A 20,958-nucleotide genomic window follows, 5' to 3' on the forward strand; every position below is an offset into this window, starting at 1 on the left:
CATTGGGAGCCCTTATAATATGCCATGCTTTTGTCATATTCTGAAATATGCACTGCACTAAAATACTACATACTAGCATGGCCAAGCCTTACAAATGAGGACATGGTTCACTTAGGGCAACCCTGAAAACACCTGCTAAAATCATAGCAGGCAGTCTCCATGATCTATGCAAGATAGAGACAAGTATCATAATCCTGCAACTTGGTGTGGAGGGGGCTCAGTGGCTTGCATAGCTTTACCCCCTAAATTATTCTGTATTACAAGATGTGTAAGAGGCTGCCATAGACCTAATAATGCAGAAAGCATGCATAATAAAAATCAGTGCAGGTGCAGAGAACAGGCTGATGGACAGGTCCCTCCCCATCCACTTCTGAAAAATCTGAAAAGTTTCAATGCATTCCTGAAGACATAGCAACTACAGTGGTGCCTCGCAAGACGAAATTAATTCGTTCCGCAAGTCTCTTCGTCTTGCGGGTTTTTCGTCTTGCGATGCACGGTTTCCCATAGGAATGCATTGAAAATCAATTAATGCGTTCCTAGGGAAACCGCCTTCAGACCAGGTCCGGGGACAGTCTGTCCCCGGACCTCTTCTGAAGGCTGGGGGGGGATAAGGGCTTTTCTTCCCACCCCCAGCATTTTAAAAAACCCCGGGACAGCGGAGGACTTCTCCGCTGTCCGGGCAATCTTAAAATGCTGGCGGGCGGCATTTTAAAATCGCCCCGGGACAGCGGAGGACTTCTCCGCTATCCGGGGCGATTTAAAAGCCCCTGGGAAGGCAGGCAGGGGGGACAGAGACTTTTGCCCCCCGCCAGCCTTCAGAAGGTGTTCCCGCCCCCCCCCGCCCCGCTTCGGAGCACCGTTCCGAAGCAGGGCGGTGGGGGAAGGTGTTCCCACCCCCCGCCCCGCTTCGGAGCACCGGGAGAAGCGATCTCCCCGCCGCCCCTTGCTTCAAAAGAGGTCCGGGGGCAGCGGGAAGCGCTTCCCGCTGCCCCCGGACCTGGGGCTGCGGGGAGAAGATCGCTTCTCCCCGCCGCCCCTTGCTTCAAAAGAGGTCGGGGGCAGCGGGAAGCGCTTCCCGCTGCCCCCGGACCTGGGGCTGCGGGGAGAAGATCGCTTCTCCCCGCCGCCCCTTGCTTCAAAAGAGGTCCGGGGGCAGCGGGAAGCGCCCGCTGTCCCCGGACCTCTTTTGAAGCAAGGGGCGATGGGGAGAAGCGATCTCCCCGCAGCCCCTTGCTTCAAAAGAGGTCCGGGGGCAGCGCGAAGCGCTTCCCGCTGTCCCCGGACCTGGGGCTGCGGGGAGAAGATCGCTTCTCCCCACCGCCCCTTGCTTCAAAAGAGGTCCGGGGACAGCGGGAAGCGCCCGCTGTCCCCGGACCTCTTTTGAAGCAAGGGGCGATGGGGAGAAGCGATCTCCCCGCAGCCCCTTGCTTCAAAAGAGGTCGGGGGCAGCGGGAAGCGCTTCCCGCTGCCCCCGGACCTGGGGCTGCGGGGAGAAGATCGCTTCTCCCCGCAGCCCCTTGCTTCAAAAGAGGTTGGGGGCAGCGGGAAGCGCTTCCCGCTGCCCCTGGACCTGGGGCTGCGGGGAGAAGATCGCTTCTCCCCACCGCCCCTTGCTTCAAAAGAGGTCCGGGGACAGCGGGAAGCGCCCGCTGTCCCCGGACCTCTTTTGAAGCAAGGGGCGATGGGGAGAAGCGATCTCCCCGCAGCCCCTTGCTTCAAAAGAGGTCGGGGGCAGCGGGAAGCGCCCGCTGTCCCCGGACCTCTTTTGAAGCAAGGGGCGATGGGGAGAAGCGATCTCCCCGCAGCCCCTTGCTTCAAAAGAGGTCCGGGGGCAGCGCGAAGCGCTTCCCGCTGTCCCCGGACCTGGGGCTGCGGGGAGAAGATCGCTTCTCCCCGCCGCCCCTTGCTTCAAAAGAGGTCCGGGGACAGCGGGAAGCGCCCGCTGTCCCCGGACCTCTTTTGAAGCAAGGGGCGATGGGGAGAAGCGATCTCCCCGCAGCCCCTTGCTTCAAAAGAGGTCCGGGGGCAGCGGGAAGCGCTTCCCGCTGTCCCCGGACCTGGGGCTGCGGGGAGAAGATCGCTTCTCCCCGCCGCCCCTTGCTTCAAAAGAGAAGACCCGCAGTTCCCGGGGCAAGCTTCGTTTTGCGAAGCAAGCCCATAGGGAAATTCGTCTTGCGAGGCAACTCGAAAACGAAAAAACCTTTCGTTTTGCAAGTTTTTCGTCTCGCGAGGCGTTCGTCTTGCGGGGCACCACTGTACCCTGCTCCTAGCTGTACCCCATGTGATACTGGAAACCCTTGAATTGTGAAATGTAGGCACAATTTCTGCCACACACATGGACAGTGTTATAGCAGCAAGCATGGCCTTGCCCAAATTGATTGGTAAACTCTCCCAAACTTGCATGATCTCTGTCTGTAGCAGGCAGGGGTTACATTAGTTTTGATTTCTTGGACAGGTCCTCACATAATAGTGACTGATTAGGGTGGGGGAGAGACTGGCAGCCTCCAGTTTCTTGAAACACAGTATATAGCTGGATCTGGTTTTGTAGCTAGGGCTGGGTGAATCAGTTTCATTCAGGTTGGAAGGTGATGGGGAGACAAGGGAAAGAGTGGCAGCAAAAAGAGAAAGGAGCTGCAGAAAGAGAGAAAAAGAGATGACAGAAAACAAAAATGTTGGTGCTGACCTTTAAATCCCTAAACAGCCTCAGTCTTGTATACCTGAAGAAGTGCCTCCACCCCCCATCTTTAAGCCCAGACACTGAGGTCCAGCTCTGAGGGCCTTGTGGTGGTTCCCTCATTGTGAGTAGTGAAGTTACAGGGAACCAGGCAGAGGGCCTTCTCGGTTTGACATGTAATGTTTGATGTTTTATTGAGTTTTTATATTTTGCTGGAAACTGCCCAGAGTGGCTGGGGCAACCCAGTCAGGTGGCATAATAATAATAATAATAATAGATGAGTGGCCTAGCCCACCTTTTGCTCAGTCCCTACCCATGTTTCGCTCATTGCTGTATGTGGTCCCTTACTGCTGTCCCACAAGGGAATGCAGCCCTTGGCAGGGAAAAAAGCTTGCCTGTCTCTGTAGTATAGTGTAGAGGATATATAAAATAGATAGCTGAACAAGTGCAATTATTGTTAGGATATTTTATGCAGCCGATGCTGCTAGTGTGATTAGTATAAGTCACATGAGATGTCTGAGAAGAGTGTGGGAATGGAAGACTGTCTTATCTCTTCCGTCTGAGTGTGTTATTGTAACTGTGGTTTCACTTTTGCAGTATGCAACAGTTGTTCTGCCAGAGCTTGGAGAACACAGACGTGATTATGGATTGTCTTTATAGAATGTAAATAAAATGTAGTTTAGATCTACGGATGTTTCTTTCTTCTTGCTGTATGATGCTACAAGACTTGTGTGCACTTTTCATATGAAAAGTGTCGCAGAGAGGCACTCTGGAGATGAAGGGACATGCCATTCCAGAGACGTGCCTACCGGGAGACGCTCAGAGGAGCATTTTTCCAACAATTATATCCTCTATTCAAGCATAAGAAGAGTCCTTCTGGAACAGGCCAGTGCCCCATCTAGTACTACATCCCGTTCTTAGTGGCCAACGAGATGCCCATGCAAAGCCTGCAAGCAGGACCTGAGTGCAACAGCACTCTTTACTGGTCTCTGACCGTAATAATAAATTATTACAACAGCACTTTTCCTCCTGCTGCTACAAGCAAAGGGTATTCAGAAGCAAACTCCAGCAGTCTAGAACAGAGCTTTCCAAACTTTTCCTGTTGTTGACACACTTTTTATACACATATCATTTCGTGACACAGTAATTTAGTTTTACTAGCAAACCAGGGGTTAAGCCAACCTATTTCCAGCCCTGGGAGGAGTGAAGGGGTGTTAGTACAAAACACCTACACACTCCAGCCAACACAGAGTTTGGAAAGCTCTGGTCTAGAACATGGCCATCAGGGTCAGTAGCCACTGACAGCCTTATCCTCCATGGATTTGTCTAAATCTCTTTTAAACCCATCAAAGCAAGGCAGCCAAGCAATGTAAAGCTATACAGGCAATCAACTAAAAGAAAATGAATCTATCTTACAAAGTTATGGACCACATGATCCATAACAGGTGGCATTCCCCATTCCTTGTGTTTGTTCTGTCTGTATGATAAAAAATGGAACCACCCCCATTGGGAGATGCACAAGGTCACAATGCAAGGACAGCTTGCAGATCTGACCATGGGAGATATCCAACTTTTATTTTGAATTATATCAAGAATCACCAAGGGGACACAAGGCACTTGTGCTTTCTCATAACCTCCCCTGTCCAACATTTATAATAGCAAAAAGTCATCCAGACTCCACTTGTCCTGCTGCTTTCCCCTCAGGAAGCTAGCTGTCTTTACTGCTGAAATGTCTTTTTTTTTTTTTTAAAGCAATTTATTAGGTTTTACAATAAAAATAAACATAATAAGCAATATAACATTGATCTTAACATATTTTCACATTTTCTTTGGACTTCCTCACATCTCCCGCTCCCACTTTCATCGTTGTAACATTTGGTCAGCAATTTATCATCTTATTTAAATTCTTATATCCCTTCTATATTTCATAATCTTATAATTCTCAGAAGGAGCTAAATTTCACAGTCTTACTTATTTTCTTAAAAACTTCTAAATTTAGTGGTGCTCAGTTATTTTGATCTAGCATCTTATTTAGCATTCACTCAAATTACAATACTTTTGTAAATAGTTCTTAAATTTCTTCCAGTCCTCCTCAATCCTCTCTTCTCCCAGGTCACGGATTCTGCCGGTCATTTCAGCCAGTTCCATGTAGTCTATCAGTTGTATCTGCCATTCTTCCAGTGTGGGTAGATCTTGAGTTTTCCAATGTTTTGCGAGAAGTATCCTTGCTGCTGTTGTTGCATACATAAAAAATGTCTGGTCCTTCTTTGCCACCCCTTGACCGACAATACCCAAAAGGAAAGCCTCTGGTTTCTTAGTGAAGGTATACTTAAATACCTTTTTCAGTTCATTATAAATCATTTCCCAGAACGCCTTCACTTTAGGGCAAGTCCACCAGAGGTGGAAGAACGTTCCCTCGCACTCTTTGCATTTCCAACACTTATTATCAGACAGGTGGTAAATTTTGGCAAGTTTGACTGGGGTCATATACCATCTATAAATCATTTTCATTACATTTTCTTTCAGAGCGTTACATGCAGTAAATTTCAATCCATTACTCCACAACCTCTCCCAGTCCTCAAACATGATATTGTGCCCAATGTCCTGTGCCCACCTTATCATAGCCGATTTAACCGTTTCGTCTTGTGTATTCCATTTCAACAGCAAGTTATACATCCTTGAAAGTACCTTAATCTTTGGTTCTAGCAATTCTGTTTCTAATTTCGATTTCTCCACCTGGAACCCTAGTTTCTTATCATTTTTAAAAACTTCTTTAATCTGAGCGTAATGTAACCAATCTCGCACTTTGTCTTTCATTTTCTCCAAACTCTGCAATTTCCAATTGTCTCCATCCTTTTCTAGTATTTCCCAATATTTTGGCCATTTAGCCTCCATATTGGGTCTTTTTCGGGCCTTGGCTTCCAAAGGTGAAAGCCACCTTGGTGTTTTATTTTCCAGCAAGTCTTTATATTTTGTCCAGACATTAAACAATGATTTTCTGACAATATGGTTCTTAAAGGCCTTATTTGCTTTAACCTTGTCATACCATAAATATGCATGCCATCCAAAGGCATTGTTAAACCCTTCCAAATCTAACACATCAGTGTCTTCAAGAAGTAGCCAGTCTTTTAGCCAGCAAAACGCTGCGGCTTCATAATACAACTTTAAGTCTGGCAGGGCAAAGCCCCCTCTTTGTTTTGCATCGGTTAAAATCTTAAACTTAATTCTGGGCTTTTTGCCCTGCCAGACAAACTTAGAAATGTCTCTCTGCCACCTCTGGAAGCACTCCGTTTTGTCCAAAACCTGAAGTGTTTGAAATAAAAACAACATCCTTGGCAATACATTCATCTTGATAACAGCAATTCGGCCTAACAAAGAAAGTTTCAATTTTGACCAACTATCTAAGTCTCTCTTAATTTCTGTCCAGCATTTTTCATAATTGTCCTTAAATAGACTTAGATTTTTAACTGTTATGTTTACCCCTAGGTATTTTACTTTTTTAACCACATTAAGTTCCGTCTCATTCTGAAACCGTTCTGACTCTGTATCAGTCAAATTTTTCCCCAAAACCTTAGTTTTCTGTTTATTTAGTTTAAATCCAGCCACCCGACCAAAGTCATTAATCAGTTGTAATACTCTTTTCGTACTGGGCTCTGGCTTCTGCAAGGTCAAAACCAGGTCATCTGCGAAAGCTTTTAATTTATATTGTTTCTGACCGACCTGAATTCCTTCCACCAACCGATCCCCTCTAATCATGTTCAATAGCACTTCCAGAACCGAAATGAATAACAAAGGGGAAATAGGGCAACCTTGTCGTGTCCCTTTTTCAATTTTAAACTCTTCTGTAACCACATTATTAACTATCAGTTTAGCTTTCTGTTCTGAATATATCGCCTCAATCCCATTCTCAAAACCCCGTCCCACTCCCATCTCTTTTAAATTTCCCATCATAAATTTCCAGGAGATATTGTCAAAGGCCTTCTCCGCGTCTATAAAAATTAAAACTGCTTTTGTATTTATATCTGTTTGCAAAAGTTCCAAAATGTCAATAATGTTCCTTGTATTAGCAAACAGATGTCTACCTGGGAGAAAGCCGGCCTGGTCCTTATGAATTACTTCATTTAAAACTTTTTTAAATCTATTTGCCAAAATGTCTGCAAATATTTTGTAATCCACATTTAAAAGAGAGATGGGACGGTAGTTCTTAAGTTGTGTCTTTTCAGCTTCCGACTTTGGTATTAATGTGATGAACGCTTCCTTCCAAGACTCCGGTGCCCTCTTCCCCTCCATAATTTCATTGCTGACCTCCATCAAAGGTTGTATCAAATAGTCTTTTAATGTCTTATAGTACTTGGAGGTCAGCCCATCTGGTCCTGGAGATTTGCCAAGTTGCATGTTCTGGATGGCTTGTTCGATCTCCTGTCGTGTTATTTTAGAATTCAGGATTGTCCTATTTTCTTGTGACAATTTAGATAGTCCGTTTTTTGCCAAAAATTGTTTAATCTCAACATCGTCTTGCGGCCCTTGGGTGTATAATTTTTTGAAGTATCTCTGGAAACACTTTCTGATATCCACTGGATTCTGGATGTTTTTTCCATCAACCTCTAAGTTTGTAACAGTATTTAATCTTTGTCTTCTCTTCAACTGCCAGGCTAGCAGTTTTCCACATTTATTCGCCGACTCAAACGTTTTTTGTTTCATTAATTTAACCTTCCATTCAATTTCCTGATTTATCAATTTAGAATATTGTGTTTGATAAAGTTTAATTTCTCTCAGAGTTGGCTGTGACTTCGGATTCACTCTTAATTTCTTCTCTAATTCTTTTATTTTATCCAGGATCTTATCTTTTTTCTCATTTTGTGTTCTTTTCTTTACTGCATTCTGTTGTATCAAGAATCCCCTCATTACAGCTTTGCTTGCGTCCCAGATTATTCTTTTTTCCACCATATTATTCATGTTTATCTCAAAGTAGTCCTTCAAAACTTTTTGGGCCTTCTTGGTAATTTCCTGATCTCTAAACAAATTGTCATTCATCTTCCATCTAAAGGATCCAGTTGGTAATAGTGTCATATCCATCTTTACTGCATTATGGTCGGAGCAGGTCTTTGGGCAGATTTCCACTTTTCTGACCTTAGGTGCCAGGCCTCTAGAAATCCATATTTGGTCGATTCTTGTCCAGGTCAGTTGGGCTTCAGAGAAGAATGTTCCCTCTCTTCCTAGTGGGTTCTTTGTCCTCCAAATGTCAATCAAATCCATATTGTCAGTCATTTCAAAAAAGGTTTTAGGTAGTCTGCCGTCTTTTGTAACATTTTGACTTTGTGACTTGTCCATGTTAGTTGATACGACCCCATTCATATCTCCCATCATTATGATGTTGTTGTAGTCTAGATAGTCCAGCATTGTCTCCTGCAACTTCTTGTAAAATTCCGATTTCCCTTCATTAGGTGCATAGATTCCTAATATCAGCAGTTTCTCTCCTTGATATTGTATCTCAATAGCCAAAATTCTTCCATGTTCATCTTTAAATAGGAATTTAGGTGACAGGCTCTCTTTTGCATATATCACCACGCCTCTCTTCTTAACTTTGTCCGACGATACAAATTCCTGGCCCAATCTTTTATTTATTAACACTTTTCTGTGGAGCCTCGTCACATGTGTTTCTTGTAAACAAATAATGTCCAATTGTTCTTTTTTTAATATATGAAATATTTTCTTCCTTTTTTCCGGAATGTTACAACCATTAATATTCCAACTCAACAGTTGCAGAGACATCCTGAATTATCTGGTTATTTTTCAAGGGGTGGTATCTTGTTCTCAGGATCTTCAGGTTCCACAGGTGCTGATGTTGGTACTGGCGTTGCCTCAGGCCCAGAAGGTAGTTCAATTCCTTTTTGAAGGTCCTCTCCGTATGTAGACAGGAATTTGTCTCTCTCTTCCAGTGTTCTTACTTTAACCTTTCTCCCTCTAAAGGTAAAAGATATTCCTTGGGGAAATTCCCACCTGAATGGAATTGCGTTGCTCCTTAGTAGTTTAGCAAGTTCAGAATAGGCGGCTCTAAGATCCAGCAGTAGTCTTGGGATATCTTTATAGATTTCAATTCTTCTATCCAAAACCTCCAGTGATTTTACGAAATGTAGGCCCAAGATCTTATCCCTTTCCTCCTTTGATCTCAATGTTATCAAACAGTCTCTGGGCCTCTCCTTCTTTATGAATCTTCCAAGTCTGAAAGCTGACACGATTTTAAAGTCCTTTTCTTCCAAATTCCAGAACTTGGAGAATTCTTTGGTCAAAAACTCAGTTAGATGTCCTTCTTCTGCCTCTTGTAATGATCTAATCCTCAAGTTATTCTGACGATTTCGCAGTTCTATCATGGAGAGATAAATCTGATGTTCCCCAACTTGTTTAGTGAGTGGTCTTACCTCTTGCTCTAAATTTTCTAATTTTTGTCTGGTGTCCTCAGCCAATTTCCGATTTTCTGCTGAGGCCTCCGTTAACTGTCCAATTGCTTGTGCATTCTGTACCACTTGTGTAGTTAATTTATTTAGACATTCTGTATTTTTGTCAATCTTTGCTGATTGCGCATCTACTTTCTTGTCCAAAGCTTCCAATTTTTCAAAAATTTTGTCTAGAACAGAAACAGATACTCCTGAGGCCATATCTTCCAATTGTAACTGCTCTGCTTCGCCCTCTCCCTCCACTTCTGAGGGCAAAGTAGGTACAGATGATCTACGTGTCTGTGAGGCTGAGGTTAGAGTTGTTAAAGTTGTTTGTTTAGCTCTCCCTCTTTTTCTTGTGCCACTCATTCCAACGTTATCTGTCAGTCAAGGTCACACTGAGTTATTCCCATGGGAATGGAAAGGTCCAGAGCAAGCAGACAACAAGGGAATCGAAAGTAAAATGTGCATGTAAAGTCACTGTTTTAATCCAATCCTCTAGAGGGAGCTTAAAATGTCTTTCAGAGTCTAATTTAATGTCCAAGAACCTTCAAATACAAATGTTTAGCAGAGTTTATAAATGGTCACTTTGTTACAGACAGTGCTTATTTATCTCCAAAAAGAGTGTTTCAAATTTAAAAGGTCTCAATACCCTCAGATTGTTTCAAGTTCCAATATACAGTATCCAAATCTGCAGTACTGACAGCTCCCTTAGTGCTCAGGCAGCTCCTGACTCTGGGTTTCACCTTCTAATTTGTAATCCAATAAAAGGAGGAAAGTCAAGTGCAAGTAATAATCCCAAATCTTTAGCTTAAAGTCTTTACTTTAAGATGCAAGTTCAATAGATGCTTAGATCTGTAAAGCTTAGGATCTCTTTCTTTCAGCCTCCACTCCTCCAGCTGATTGCTTTTTTCAAGTTCAATGGCTGCGGAAGACGGACTTCCTGCTTCCACGTCTCTCCGCTTTCAGCCAAGTTCAAGCCAATTTAGATTTTCCCTTTAAAGTCTCTAATTTCAAGTGACTCAGTCTTTTACTCACAAGTTAGTTGCTTTTCGTCCGAATCCGTAATTTAGCAGGAAAAGGGATCAGCGCTCACCGACAGTAGCAGCGCGGCTTCGCTCCTCAGGCTGTGAAGCAGCTCTCAGCGCCGCAACCCCCCTCCGCGCTCCGGAGCCCCTTACGGGGTTCCTTTTGCGCTTGGAGGGTCGCTCAAGGCGCCCACCGAGCCTCAAGACCCCAGGCTCTTGCCGCCTGGGGTTTTCCAGAATGGGTCTCCGCTTCGCCGTAGCGGACGACCCGTTGCCTGCGGAGCCTCCTCTCCCGTTCAGAAGAGGACCGCCATTGCCGTTCGCGCCGCCCCCGGAAGTCCCTTTACTGCTGAAATGTCAATCTGGTTTTCTGCAGATTGACATTTGCTCTGATTCAGCACTAAAGAGCAGAGGAAAGCAGAGGACAAGCAGAAAACCACTTGGACCCATTCTTTCTAGGCACAGGGGAAAGTGGAAGCATGAATGAGCCCTAAGACACAAGATCTTCTTTTCCTGGTAAGGGACGCCACATAGTAAGAAGAGATCACCACTCTTGTCCTCAATCACAAATCCTCAACCTAGACGTTTGAAAGAGGGAGATCTTCCCAGTCACCCTGCACTGCTAGTTTCTCTAAGTGTGTTTCACTCCTAAAGATCTAGACAGAAAATGTGAGAAACCCTTCCAGGGTTGGTCGAAGAGTGAGTCAGCTTTGACATAGCAAACCAAAGAGGAAGGTGCTAGTCTCTTAGCTGTCAGAGTGTGTCACTCCATGCAAAGAATGGAAAGAAAGGATAGTTACAGTCATAAATTCATTTTCTTAGTTATATGTTGATTGACTATATTATGAATCCTAATGTAGTATCATTATGCAAACAATTAAGTTAATATATCCAGAAAGTACATTGCTAATGAATCTGAATTAAAAAAGATTTCCTACTGGTGGGATTTCTGCTACATCTGAAGAAGTACTTTGAGATTTTGCGGGGGGGAGGGGCGTGTACAAATGCACACAGACTAGCCAGCATTGCTAATGAAATTTGGCTCAAAATTGCCACAATCCATTTTCTGATTATGAAGTGGCTCAGATGTGTTATTCACAACCGTGTGTGTGTGTGTGTGTGTGTGTGTGTGTATCCATGAAGAGATAAAAACACTCTGTAATAATAATAATGCACTTCTGATGAGATGGAATATAGAAAATTATATACTTGGTAAATTCATCAACCTAGATGCAATCAACAGAGCAGTACAGGTCACCTTTTGCTTGCTCCACGGTTTGCTTTCATAAACAATCACCTGAAATGTAATACTCTGGCTGACTTTTCCATTTGATTCACACACTGAAATGCTCATTATTCTTTCATGTCGCAGACACTCAGGACATTTCTAAACTTGTTTATCAGTTAACCCAGATGCATAAAATGGTATGTGGGAGGTAGTGGTGAAGGGAGGCAGAATAAAAAAGTAAACATTCAATGAATTATCCTTTTTTTGCTTTGTTTTTTTAAAAGCTTGAAAACCCAGTCAAGCAAATCTATCTTTAGCGGACTGCACATATTGAGCAAATAAAATACTAAGACACATATTGCATTGCTTGAAAGAAAGAAAGCAAAAAATCCTTTATTACGTCCAAAAGTAAACAGTCAACTTCCCATCCTCTCCCTGCTTCCTGCCTCAAGCAAACAAATTCAGGGCTGTTTCATAAAGCTCTTTTTTATCAGAAATAACATAAAACTCAAGATTGTCACATATCATGACTGCACACACGTATTTGGACCCTGACAACTCCCCTGCATATGTATATGTGACAAAACAGAAGCATCTATAATCATAATATGACTATTTTTCATTAAGTTGCGGGCCACATTCTACATTGGAGTGCTTTCCATGTAGGAATTTTGTCATGCACTGAATCTGTCTGAGGGCACATCCTTCAGCACTGACAAGTATGGAACTGATTGCACATATATACTGGGGTATCAGGTTGGGAGGGGCTGGGCACACCCTTCCTGGGTGCAAGACATACTGGCTGCATCCACACACCTGTTTATTCCATTTCCCTGACATTTCCCTAACTGTTAATTTCCATATTACAATTGAGCCTTCACACAATGTAAAAGCCACTACTGGAAAACTAATGGCACCTATTTAGTGCTTGATTCTGTGTTACTTGGTTCCAGGGGGAAAAACAGAAACCCAGCCAGAAACCCAGAAAATTGAGGGAGTCAGGTGACATAATTTGGGGTGGTATACTGGCATACAGTTCTTTCCTGTTGGTCTCATGGGGGAATTGTGCAGGAACAGACACATACATGCGCAGAAAGTGTGGGGGAGTAGTGACACAGAATGAAATTTAGCACAACATCCTGGTGTCTTGGTTAAAAAGCCACAGTTCCATAATGCTATAGGTACTGCAGTGTGAAAGAAAAACGTATGTCTGAATGTGCTTGTCTGGACATGGCTTCTTACACCTCTTTGGGCAACTGATGTACACTGTTAGGTTGTTTTCATAACTGCATCCTCTCCTAAGTACTATGCAAAAAATAATAATTTTTAACAGTGTATTTTTAAAAGGAAGGAAAAGGAAAGGAAAGGAAATGGACAGAAGCAGTAGCACTTTAGTCAGGGGATCTAACACAATAACTTACACATTTGAATGTGCCCACAATGCATATTAACTCAGATATTAAACCTCACTCTTCATGAGCCTCACTGCCAAGTAGCAGTACACAGGATCTCAACATTAGAGAGCAATCCTTTGCGTATTTACTGGGGGGGGGGGGTCAGGAATCATTCTGTTCCTAAATAAGTGTGTAAAGGATTGTGGTTTCAGTCTCCTCTGCTGACCTTACAGCTTCTTGGGCCTTCCAAGTGGACTACAAAGGATCAGCATCATTGTTATGCGACCTAAGCTTACCAGCCAAAGATGAATCATTGTTTCATAAACCCTCAGATTAGGTGTTCCACAGAGAGGAAAAATAAAATACATATTCTTACCTTAGTAGCCAGAGCTTCTGCACTTTCACGGCATGTCTTCTCAATTTCAAGGTGGCTCTGTATGCAGCTCACTTCCTCAATGACCATGTGAGAAACTAAAGCATAAGGGGGAAATATTTGATTCACACAGTGTTTAATGAGTCAAGCCTTCCCTCACTCTGATTTTTATTTTACTCAGATCATTCATCCTATGATTATGAAAATCTAATTCAACTTCCACATCAACTACTTCTTTAAAGCTAACACTTTATCCATATTAAGCAAAACATATATATAAAAGGACCAGATGTTTATGAATGCTTTAAAAAAAGAACTAAACATTAAGGTCAAAAATAATACATAGTATTTCCAAAGTTTTGAATACAAGGAGAAACAGGATTCCCATCCTATGGCTGTTTGATCAGACTGGCTCGGAAGGAAGGCCCACTGTTTTAATGGGACTTATTACCAAGAGAGAGAGCACTGGATTGCAGTCTGAAATTCCTAACAGAACCTACCAAACATTAACTCTTCTTTCCCAGTGCTTCACCTCTCCCCAAAGTGCATTCTGTATTATTTCTAGTCCTTCTACTTTACCTCTACTTCTGCATGCTTGCCTTCATCCTCCCTGCCCAAAATCACCACCCCTTCAAAACTCATGCCTTCCATTCTTATAACAATCACATTTTCTTACTTACCTCTTCCCACTTCCTATAGCTTATATTACAGCAAACACAAAAATAATTTCAAACTAATTTTTATCATCCTAATTGTTGTTGTTGTTATGATTTCATTTATATCCCAACTTTCCTCCAAGCACTCAAAACTGGCACACATGGTTCTCCCCCACCCCAATTTTATCATCACAACAACCCTGTGAGGTCGATTAGGCGGAGAGACAGTGACGAGGCCCAAGCTACATGGCCAAGTTGGGATTTGAACCCGTGTCTCCCGGGTCCCTGTCGAACTACTACACCGCAGTAGGAATTGGAAGGGCGGGGAAAACAATTATTTTCTATAAATAATAATAATAATTTATAATAATAATTTATTATTTATACCCTGCCCATCTGGCTGAGTTTCCCCAGCCACTCTGGGCGGCTCCCAATCAAGTGTTAAAAATCAAGTCGGTTTCACTTGTCCAAGCAGCACAGCGTTACATATTAAAAACTTCCCTGAACAGGGCTGCCTTAACATGTCTTCTGAATGTCAGGTAGTTTTTTATCTCTTTGACATCTGATGGGAGGGCGTTCCACAGGGCGGGCGCCACTACCGAGAAGGCCCTCTGTCTGGTTCCCTGTAGCCTCACTTCTCGCAATGAGGGAACCAGCAGAAGGCCCTCAGCGCTGGATCTCAGTGTCCAGGCTGAACGATGGGGGTGGAGACGCTCCTTCAGGTATACTGTATAAATAAAGGTTTTTAAATACCGTATTTTTTTATCTATGAGACTCACTTTTTCCCTCCTAAAAAGTAAGGGGAAATGTGTGTGCTTCTTATGGAGCGAATGCAGGATGCACAGCTATCCCAGGAGCCAGAACAGCAAGAGGGATTGCTGCTTTCACTGCACAGTGATCCCTCTTGCTGTTCTGGCTTCTGAGATTCAGAATATTTTTTTTCTTGTTTTCCTCCTCCAAAAACTAGGTGCGTCTTGTAGTCTGGTGCGTCTTATAGAGCGAAAAATATGGTACATTTTTAGCTTTCTATATATTTTTTCAAAGCTTAATATTTCCTAAAGCCTAAACTCTGTCCCAAACGGCTTAATTCCAGTCCCCAAAGCTGGCTGAAAGGTGCAACAGAATTTTCAAGATGCAAAGATTCAGGCGTGACACTGGTGAGAGTGGACTTTCTTCCTTCATAAGAACATAACACAGGAGGCTGCCTTACACTAAGTCAGACCATTGGCCCATCTAGCTCAGTAATGTTTACATTGAGCCTGCTGAGGTTTCAGGCAGGGTTCTCTCTAGGAGTGGCCAGTGGCACAGAGCGGGTGGGCTGTGTTGCCCTCCCAGCATCTCAACACTGCTGCTTACCAAGAGAGATGGTGGGGGGGGGTGAGGTGTGGCTGCTATGCAGCCAACCAAAACTCCTGCCACTAAGCACTGCACCACACTGAGCTCCCCACCCCTCACTCCGTCCATAAGTGGCAGCGACAGTGTTGGGATGCCAGGAAAGCAATGGAAAGACAGCTGCTTCTGGTTCTCTTCCAGCCTTACTTTGGAGATTGAAGCTTTGGCATAGAAGGTCACACATGACTATTCTTCAAAAGCACCCATATTTCTGGCCAGACTGCTGGATCTGTAACCTGACTTCCCATTACTATCTATGATATTTTACACATATTTGATAAAATTGCTTAAGTTATTTTGAGGCATTAAAGATAACCTTTCTAAGTGCCTTTAAGAATTCTTTAACTCTTCGGTGAAATTTTGTTTCCAAATTTATTGCAAGCTGCCATGAGCATTTTTTAAATGGAGAGTTGGGTATAAATATTTAAACAAACAACTGCCGTCACCGCCATCCAATTTACATCGCAATAAGGAGTTCCACCGGGTGGTACCGTATTTTTCCGTGTATAAGACAATGCTTTTTGCTAAAAATTTTTTTTTAAAATTGACAAAAATTGGGTGTCGGCTTATACACAGATAATGAATGCAGGGGGGGTGCCATTAATGGCAGCAGCAAGCAGGAGATTGGGCAGGCGATTGGCGGTTGCGGAAAGTGGGTGGGTGGGCTGTTGGTGGCGGCAACTGGGCGGACAATTGGTGGCTGTGGTGAGGTGTGCAATAAGCAGTGGCTGTGGCAAGCGATTGGCAGTGGCGGGAAGGCGTGTGAGCGATTGGCGATAGTGACCTCCCTCAACCCCCCAAAAAGCTAAACAAGTTAATTTCTTAATTTTGGGTTTAAAAAATAGGGGTTGTCTTATACACGGGTGCATCTTATACATGGAAAAATACGGTATTTAACTTTAAAAATGTGCAAGCAGAACAGTTTATGTACTAGAGCTTTCACCCTCTCCTTGTCCTGCGGCATCCCCAAATCCGCTTGGGAAGGTTGTGGAAACCCCGCAGAACAGATTTAGGGGGCATGCACTAGGTTGAATGCAACTCACTGCATTTAGTAGGACCTATTCCCAAGTAGGAATGCATTAGATTGCCCTTGTATATGCCCAAGGGCAGAGCTATAACCTTGACATCTCCGCCTTGAATACAGAAGTCTCACTGTCTCATCTTCTAAACCAAATGAGAAAACTTCAGAATAAAAGCAGCCTCCAGTTGTAGGACAGTTACCCAACTGCATATAAATGATATTGTTATGAAGTTGTGAATATCTGTTGCTGGGAATCACAAGTCCTGCTTTCATGTCTTGCTTACGGGTTTCCCACAGGGTCACCAGCCTGATCCTGCAGTGCTCTTCTTATGTGTACTGTCTATCGTTATGGGATACTAGAGTTGATGTATTTTCTTCCCACTCTATTCCGCCATGGTCAGACCACACCTGGAGTAGTGTGTCCAATTCTGGGCACCACAATTTAAGAAGCACAGTTTTATGATTCTTTCACACATGAATCCAAGCCTTTTGGGGCTTTATTGGTGGTGGTGGGGAAACAGTGCTGTGAGCGATGGCTCGAAAATGAATAAGAAGCCAATGGCTTTCTCCCTCTTGTTTGCTATAATTGTTATTTATGTTTCGTGTTCTGTCAGCATCTGGCACTGTACCACCAGAGAGATGAAAGAAAACAGCCTTAACCGAAGGAGATATACATAGACACACCGCAAGAGCCTAGATGTGTTGTTATAGCTGGGCCTAGAAAACCAACACATGGCAGTAGTTTCCCATGTAGATGAGGTAGAAACACAGAGACACCAAGGGAAATACTCAGCCCTGGGATCCAATAATCAAAAGAACACAGAAGCCCTGTACTTTAAGAGGTTTATCTTCTATTAGGTCAACCCAGGCTACCTATTTGGCAGCATGTCATAAGCCAAGAACAGGAGTAAGCACTGCATGCGCTGCAGACATACTGTCAGAAAATGGAATGAGTTGAGCAAAGCGTGGGGAAATGCCGCAAATAATCTCTGCCACATGCTGCAGTGGAAGGCAAGAATAATAAAACAAATGGTCATCAGCCAACCTCTCTTAGGCCACAATCCTACTTACTTGGGAGGAAGCTCCTTTGAGCTCAGTGCAAATCACTTCTGAATAAACACATATAGGATCAGGCTGCATGGAAAACCAACTTCAATGTCCTAGAAATCTAAAGATGTTGAGCCAAGAAAGCAAAGAACATAGGTTGGATCCTGCTAAAGAAGGTATTTTGTAGTCTTCTACCACATCAACCTGGCACATTACAATTTTCTAAGTGTACACAAAACAGGTTTTACATGTATAATTCAATGTGTAAAATGTACATTTGGAAATGTGGGAAAAATTCAACATTGTGTGAGCTGGCTTCTGCACCCCCAGCTTCAGGGAGCTGCACTGGGGAGAAGAGGAAAGGGAAGTCCCATTGTGCAAGCAGATGTCCGTTTTGTCCATACATAGACGCCACTGAATTTCACCCAGTGTGTATTATGCAGATACACAGACCAGGTAGTTCAGGTTTGGTACCCGGATGTATGGTAGCGTAGAATGCATTCCAACCTGAAGAATCACAACAAACAGCAAAAATAAGCTATTGCTAATGTGTCACCAAGTTGTGACATCTGTCCACTGTCAAAAGAAAAGAAAAAGTGATTACATGGCATTTGTCCAAAAAGCTGCTTTGTTGTTTCATAAAGTTAGCCAAGAAAGTTCTGATTCCTTTTACATTAAATGGTAGGAGTAGTGCATTTAAAAAAAAGAGTCACTTTACATTAATGGTAGGAGGTGAAAATTAACTAGATTTTTCATGTAAAATATAAAGGGGTTTTTTTTTAAGACCTCATGGTTCATTTAAAGATTAGTTAACCTGCAATTATGATTAAATTCCAAAGGTAAAATGTATCTGAACACACACACACACATATATATACACACATACATACACCCCCCTTCCTAAGACTGTCCAAAGTTCTTATTATGCTGATATTAAAATTCATAAAGCAACACTAAGTGGCCAAAAACCTCTCCAACCTCAACATTTTTTCAGGGGTAATAATAATATGCAGCAAATGCAGGCCAACCAAAAACCACTTAACTAATTAGTAGTTGCAGTCGCCGAGAAAACATGAATCAACACTGTTATTACAAGTGGCACATTTGAGTGGCATCTAATTATGACTTGATGAGCGTGATACTTGCATTATCAACATTACTACCGCATCCCATCAGGGACTAAAAGCCGCTGATGGCATTGACTGCAAGAAACTCCCCCTCAATGGCACTGCAGCACCCAACAATCTCCTTGGCAGGGGCACCCTCACTAAATGACATGTTAAGCGTAATTACTGGCCGACATTGTAAATAAACAGGATTGGAAGTGAAAATTGTACCAAGTGCATAAGACACAATCTGACACATTGAAAGTGGCAGCCTTAATTGAGAGTTTCTTTGACTGCTCAAGATCATTTCAACTGCATTTCTCGGAGGACAGTGATTATAACTGTGGAGACAGACGGCATAATGGTATCAGCACTGCTGACAGAGCAGTGAATTAAATTGTATCTGCTGTTGTGTGAAAGCCTTGATGAGAAGTACAGATCCTTAGTGGTCTTATCATTATCACACAATGGTCATGTTGTCATCAACCTTTCTGGCTCCAATTGAAAAGAAATGATTGTGTGTTGAAGCTTCCCCCCCCCTACCACCACCTCCTATCTCTTCTGCTGAATAGAACCAATTTTCAGAGAGCTATGAAATCACGCTATAGGGCCTAAAATGCAGCTGCTTGGCATACAGACTGGGCCCCATTAAACAGGAATCACGCACAATATGTGTTTATGCCGGGAGAACAAATAGAAGCTGAGCGCAGGCCAAGTTTATTCACAGACACAAAGCCCGTGTAGCTCTTCATCAAAATAATTGCCTTTTATATTGTCGTTTAAATAATGGGCTCCATTATTGCTGTAAAATCCTAATATTCCTGGCATTTTATCGCTATGTTTACAAGGTATGTCTTTTTCCCCCCTTTCTTTTTTTAAAAAAGGGAGGGGGTGAAGCACATGAAAAGGAAGATAAAGGAAAACCCACGGCATTTTACAAGAGCAAATATTACTTTCAAATTTTAAGACTCCACTCCTTGACATTTTCTGCCAGGCTCTTGAATTCCCAGTATCACTAGCACATATTAACAAGTCACAAGGTGCCTGTGTGTGCCTGCCCTATTCCTTCCACTTCTTTTCACAGGAATTTGACTTCTTAGGCCTTTTCCCCCCTCAACATATAGCCACTCCACCAGATTATTTCAAAATAGTTTAAAGTTTAGGACTATTTCACTGGAGGTTTTTCTACTGCATTTATGAACCAACGCAAACCCCAGCCGTGTAAATTTCTTTGTCATCTATGTATGAGGTGCAGGTTCTTTCTTTTAGCCCTCTATTGCTAATGCCTAATACTGCAACAAAACATACTATGGTGACAGAGACCTAACATAACAGGCTGCAATACTGTTGTCATCTCCTCTCTTGAGAAGCTATTCACGGGAGGGCTTTCCACTCCCATTAGCTGTGCTTTGTTACCTCCAGACACCACATGGCATCAATAGAACCATTATCACACAAGAGGGAAAACTGGATATTTGGTGGAGGGGGTGGGGGTGGGGAGAGTTGTTAGCATATTTATTCCTTGCGCCAGTGGGAGACATCATCATACCCACTTTAAATTTGGTTATGTAGATGTGCTTGATCCTTCATAAAGAAGTTAGCAGCCTGAGCCTTAGACAGTAAAGCAAACAAGCCTTCTCCAATATATTGAATTTGGGTCCCCACCCCATTTCCCACCACAGAGATATTCAAAGGAAGAGTTCCACACAGCCGTCACAGCCAGTTCCAATTAGAACCCTCCATATGTGGGCAAGAATAGCAAAAGCACACATGAATAAACGTAAAATGTAAATAAAAGAAGGCAAGGGCAGAGATTTCCTTTCCTTGCAATTCTTTGAACTAAAGAAGATGTTCTCTGTCTATCAGCCCCTGGGCTAGCATTCTGGGTATTCCAAAAATTGAAAAATAACAATACTTCAGCAGTTGACAAATGTTGAAAGTAAGGAGGCAAAAGCTGGCATTTAGTGTATTCGTTTCAAGTAATTTTATTTATAAAAGAATAAGTCTTTTGGAAAACAAATACTCCTGCCACTTTTCAACCCAAGTAATGCTATCCAAATGGAAGCATTTAAAGGAATATTTCATTCCCCTATACAGATATGAAAGAAAGAAAGAAAGAAAGAAAGAAAGAAAGAGGAAGGAAGGAAGGAAGGAAGGAAGGAAGGAAGGAAGATTGCATTAAGACAGTAAACAGAAGTGATTCTTTGACTAGAAAATGTAAATGGAACTGGTGATGCCTTCACCATGTCAGAACTGAAATGTAGGTTTTCTATGAAGTTGCAAGTGCCTAGAAAGCATATTGACATATGTTTTTGGCATTACATCACAAAAACAGTGTTTATTGTTTTCAAAAGTCCGCAAAACAGGCAGAAATTCCTCATTGCTGCATCTTTGTGACAGGGAGAACTATACCACTTGAATGCCTGCCTACTTTTAACAGCCTTTGTGCCCTACGATAACTTTTTTGAAAAAAAAATATGCAGCTTGCTTCCTATTTAGAACAAAGTAAATGATGCTTTCAAAGCTCTACAATTACCTTTAAAACTTATACAATAAAATCTTTCTCATAACTGCAGTTCCATCAACTTATGCTTCTCATGAGGCA

General features: G+C 42.8%; 1 protein-coding gene across 3 annotated transcripts in view; it reads right to left on the reverse strand.

Annotated features, from left to right (window-relative positions):
• SHTN1 (shootin 1) overlaps positions 1-20,958 on the reverse strand; it is a 73,847-nt gene that overhangs the window by 39,290 nt on the left and 13,599 nt on the right. For all 3 annotated transcript variants that reach the window (XM_081005250.1, XM_081005251.1, XM_081005252.1), the window contains exon 4: positions 13,135-13,229. In XM_081005250.1, the coding sequence (XP_080861376.1) occupies positions 13,135-13,229 (95 nt within the window). The remainder of the gene's footprint in view (positions 1-13,134; positions 13,230-20,958) is intronic.

Source organism: Podarcis pityusensis, assembly GCF_964106645.2.
Source record: "Podarcis pityusensis genome assembly, chromosome: 5".
Taxonomy (NCBI): domain Eukaryota; kingdom Metazoa; phylum Chordata; class Lepidosauria; order Squamata; family Lacertidae; genus Podarcis; species Podarcis pityusensis.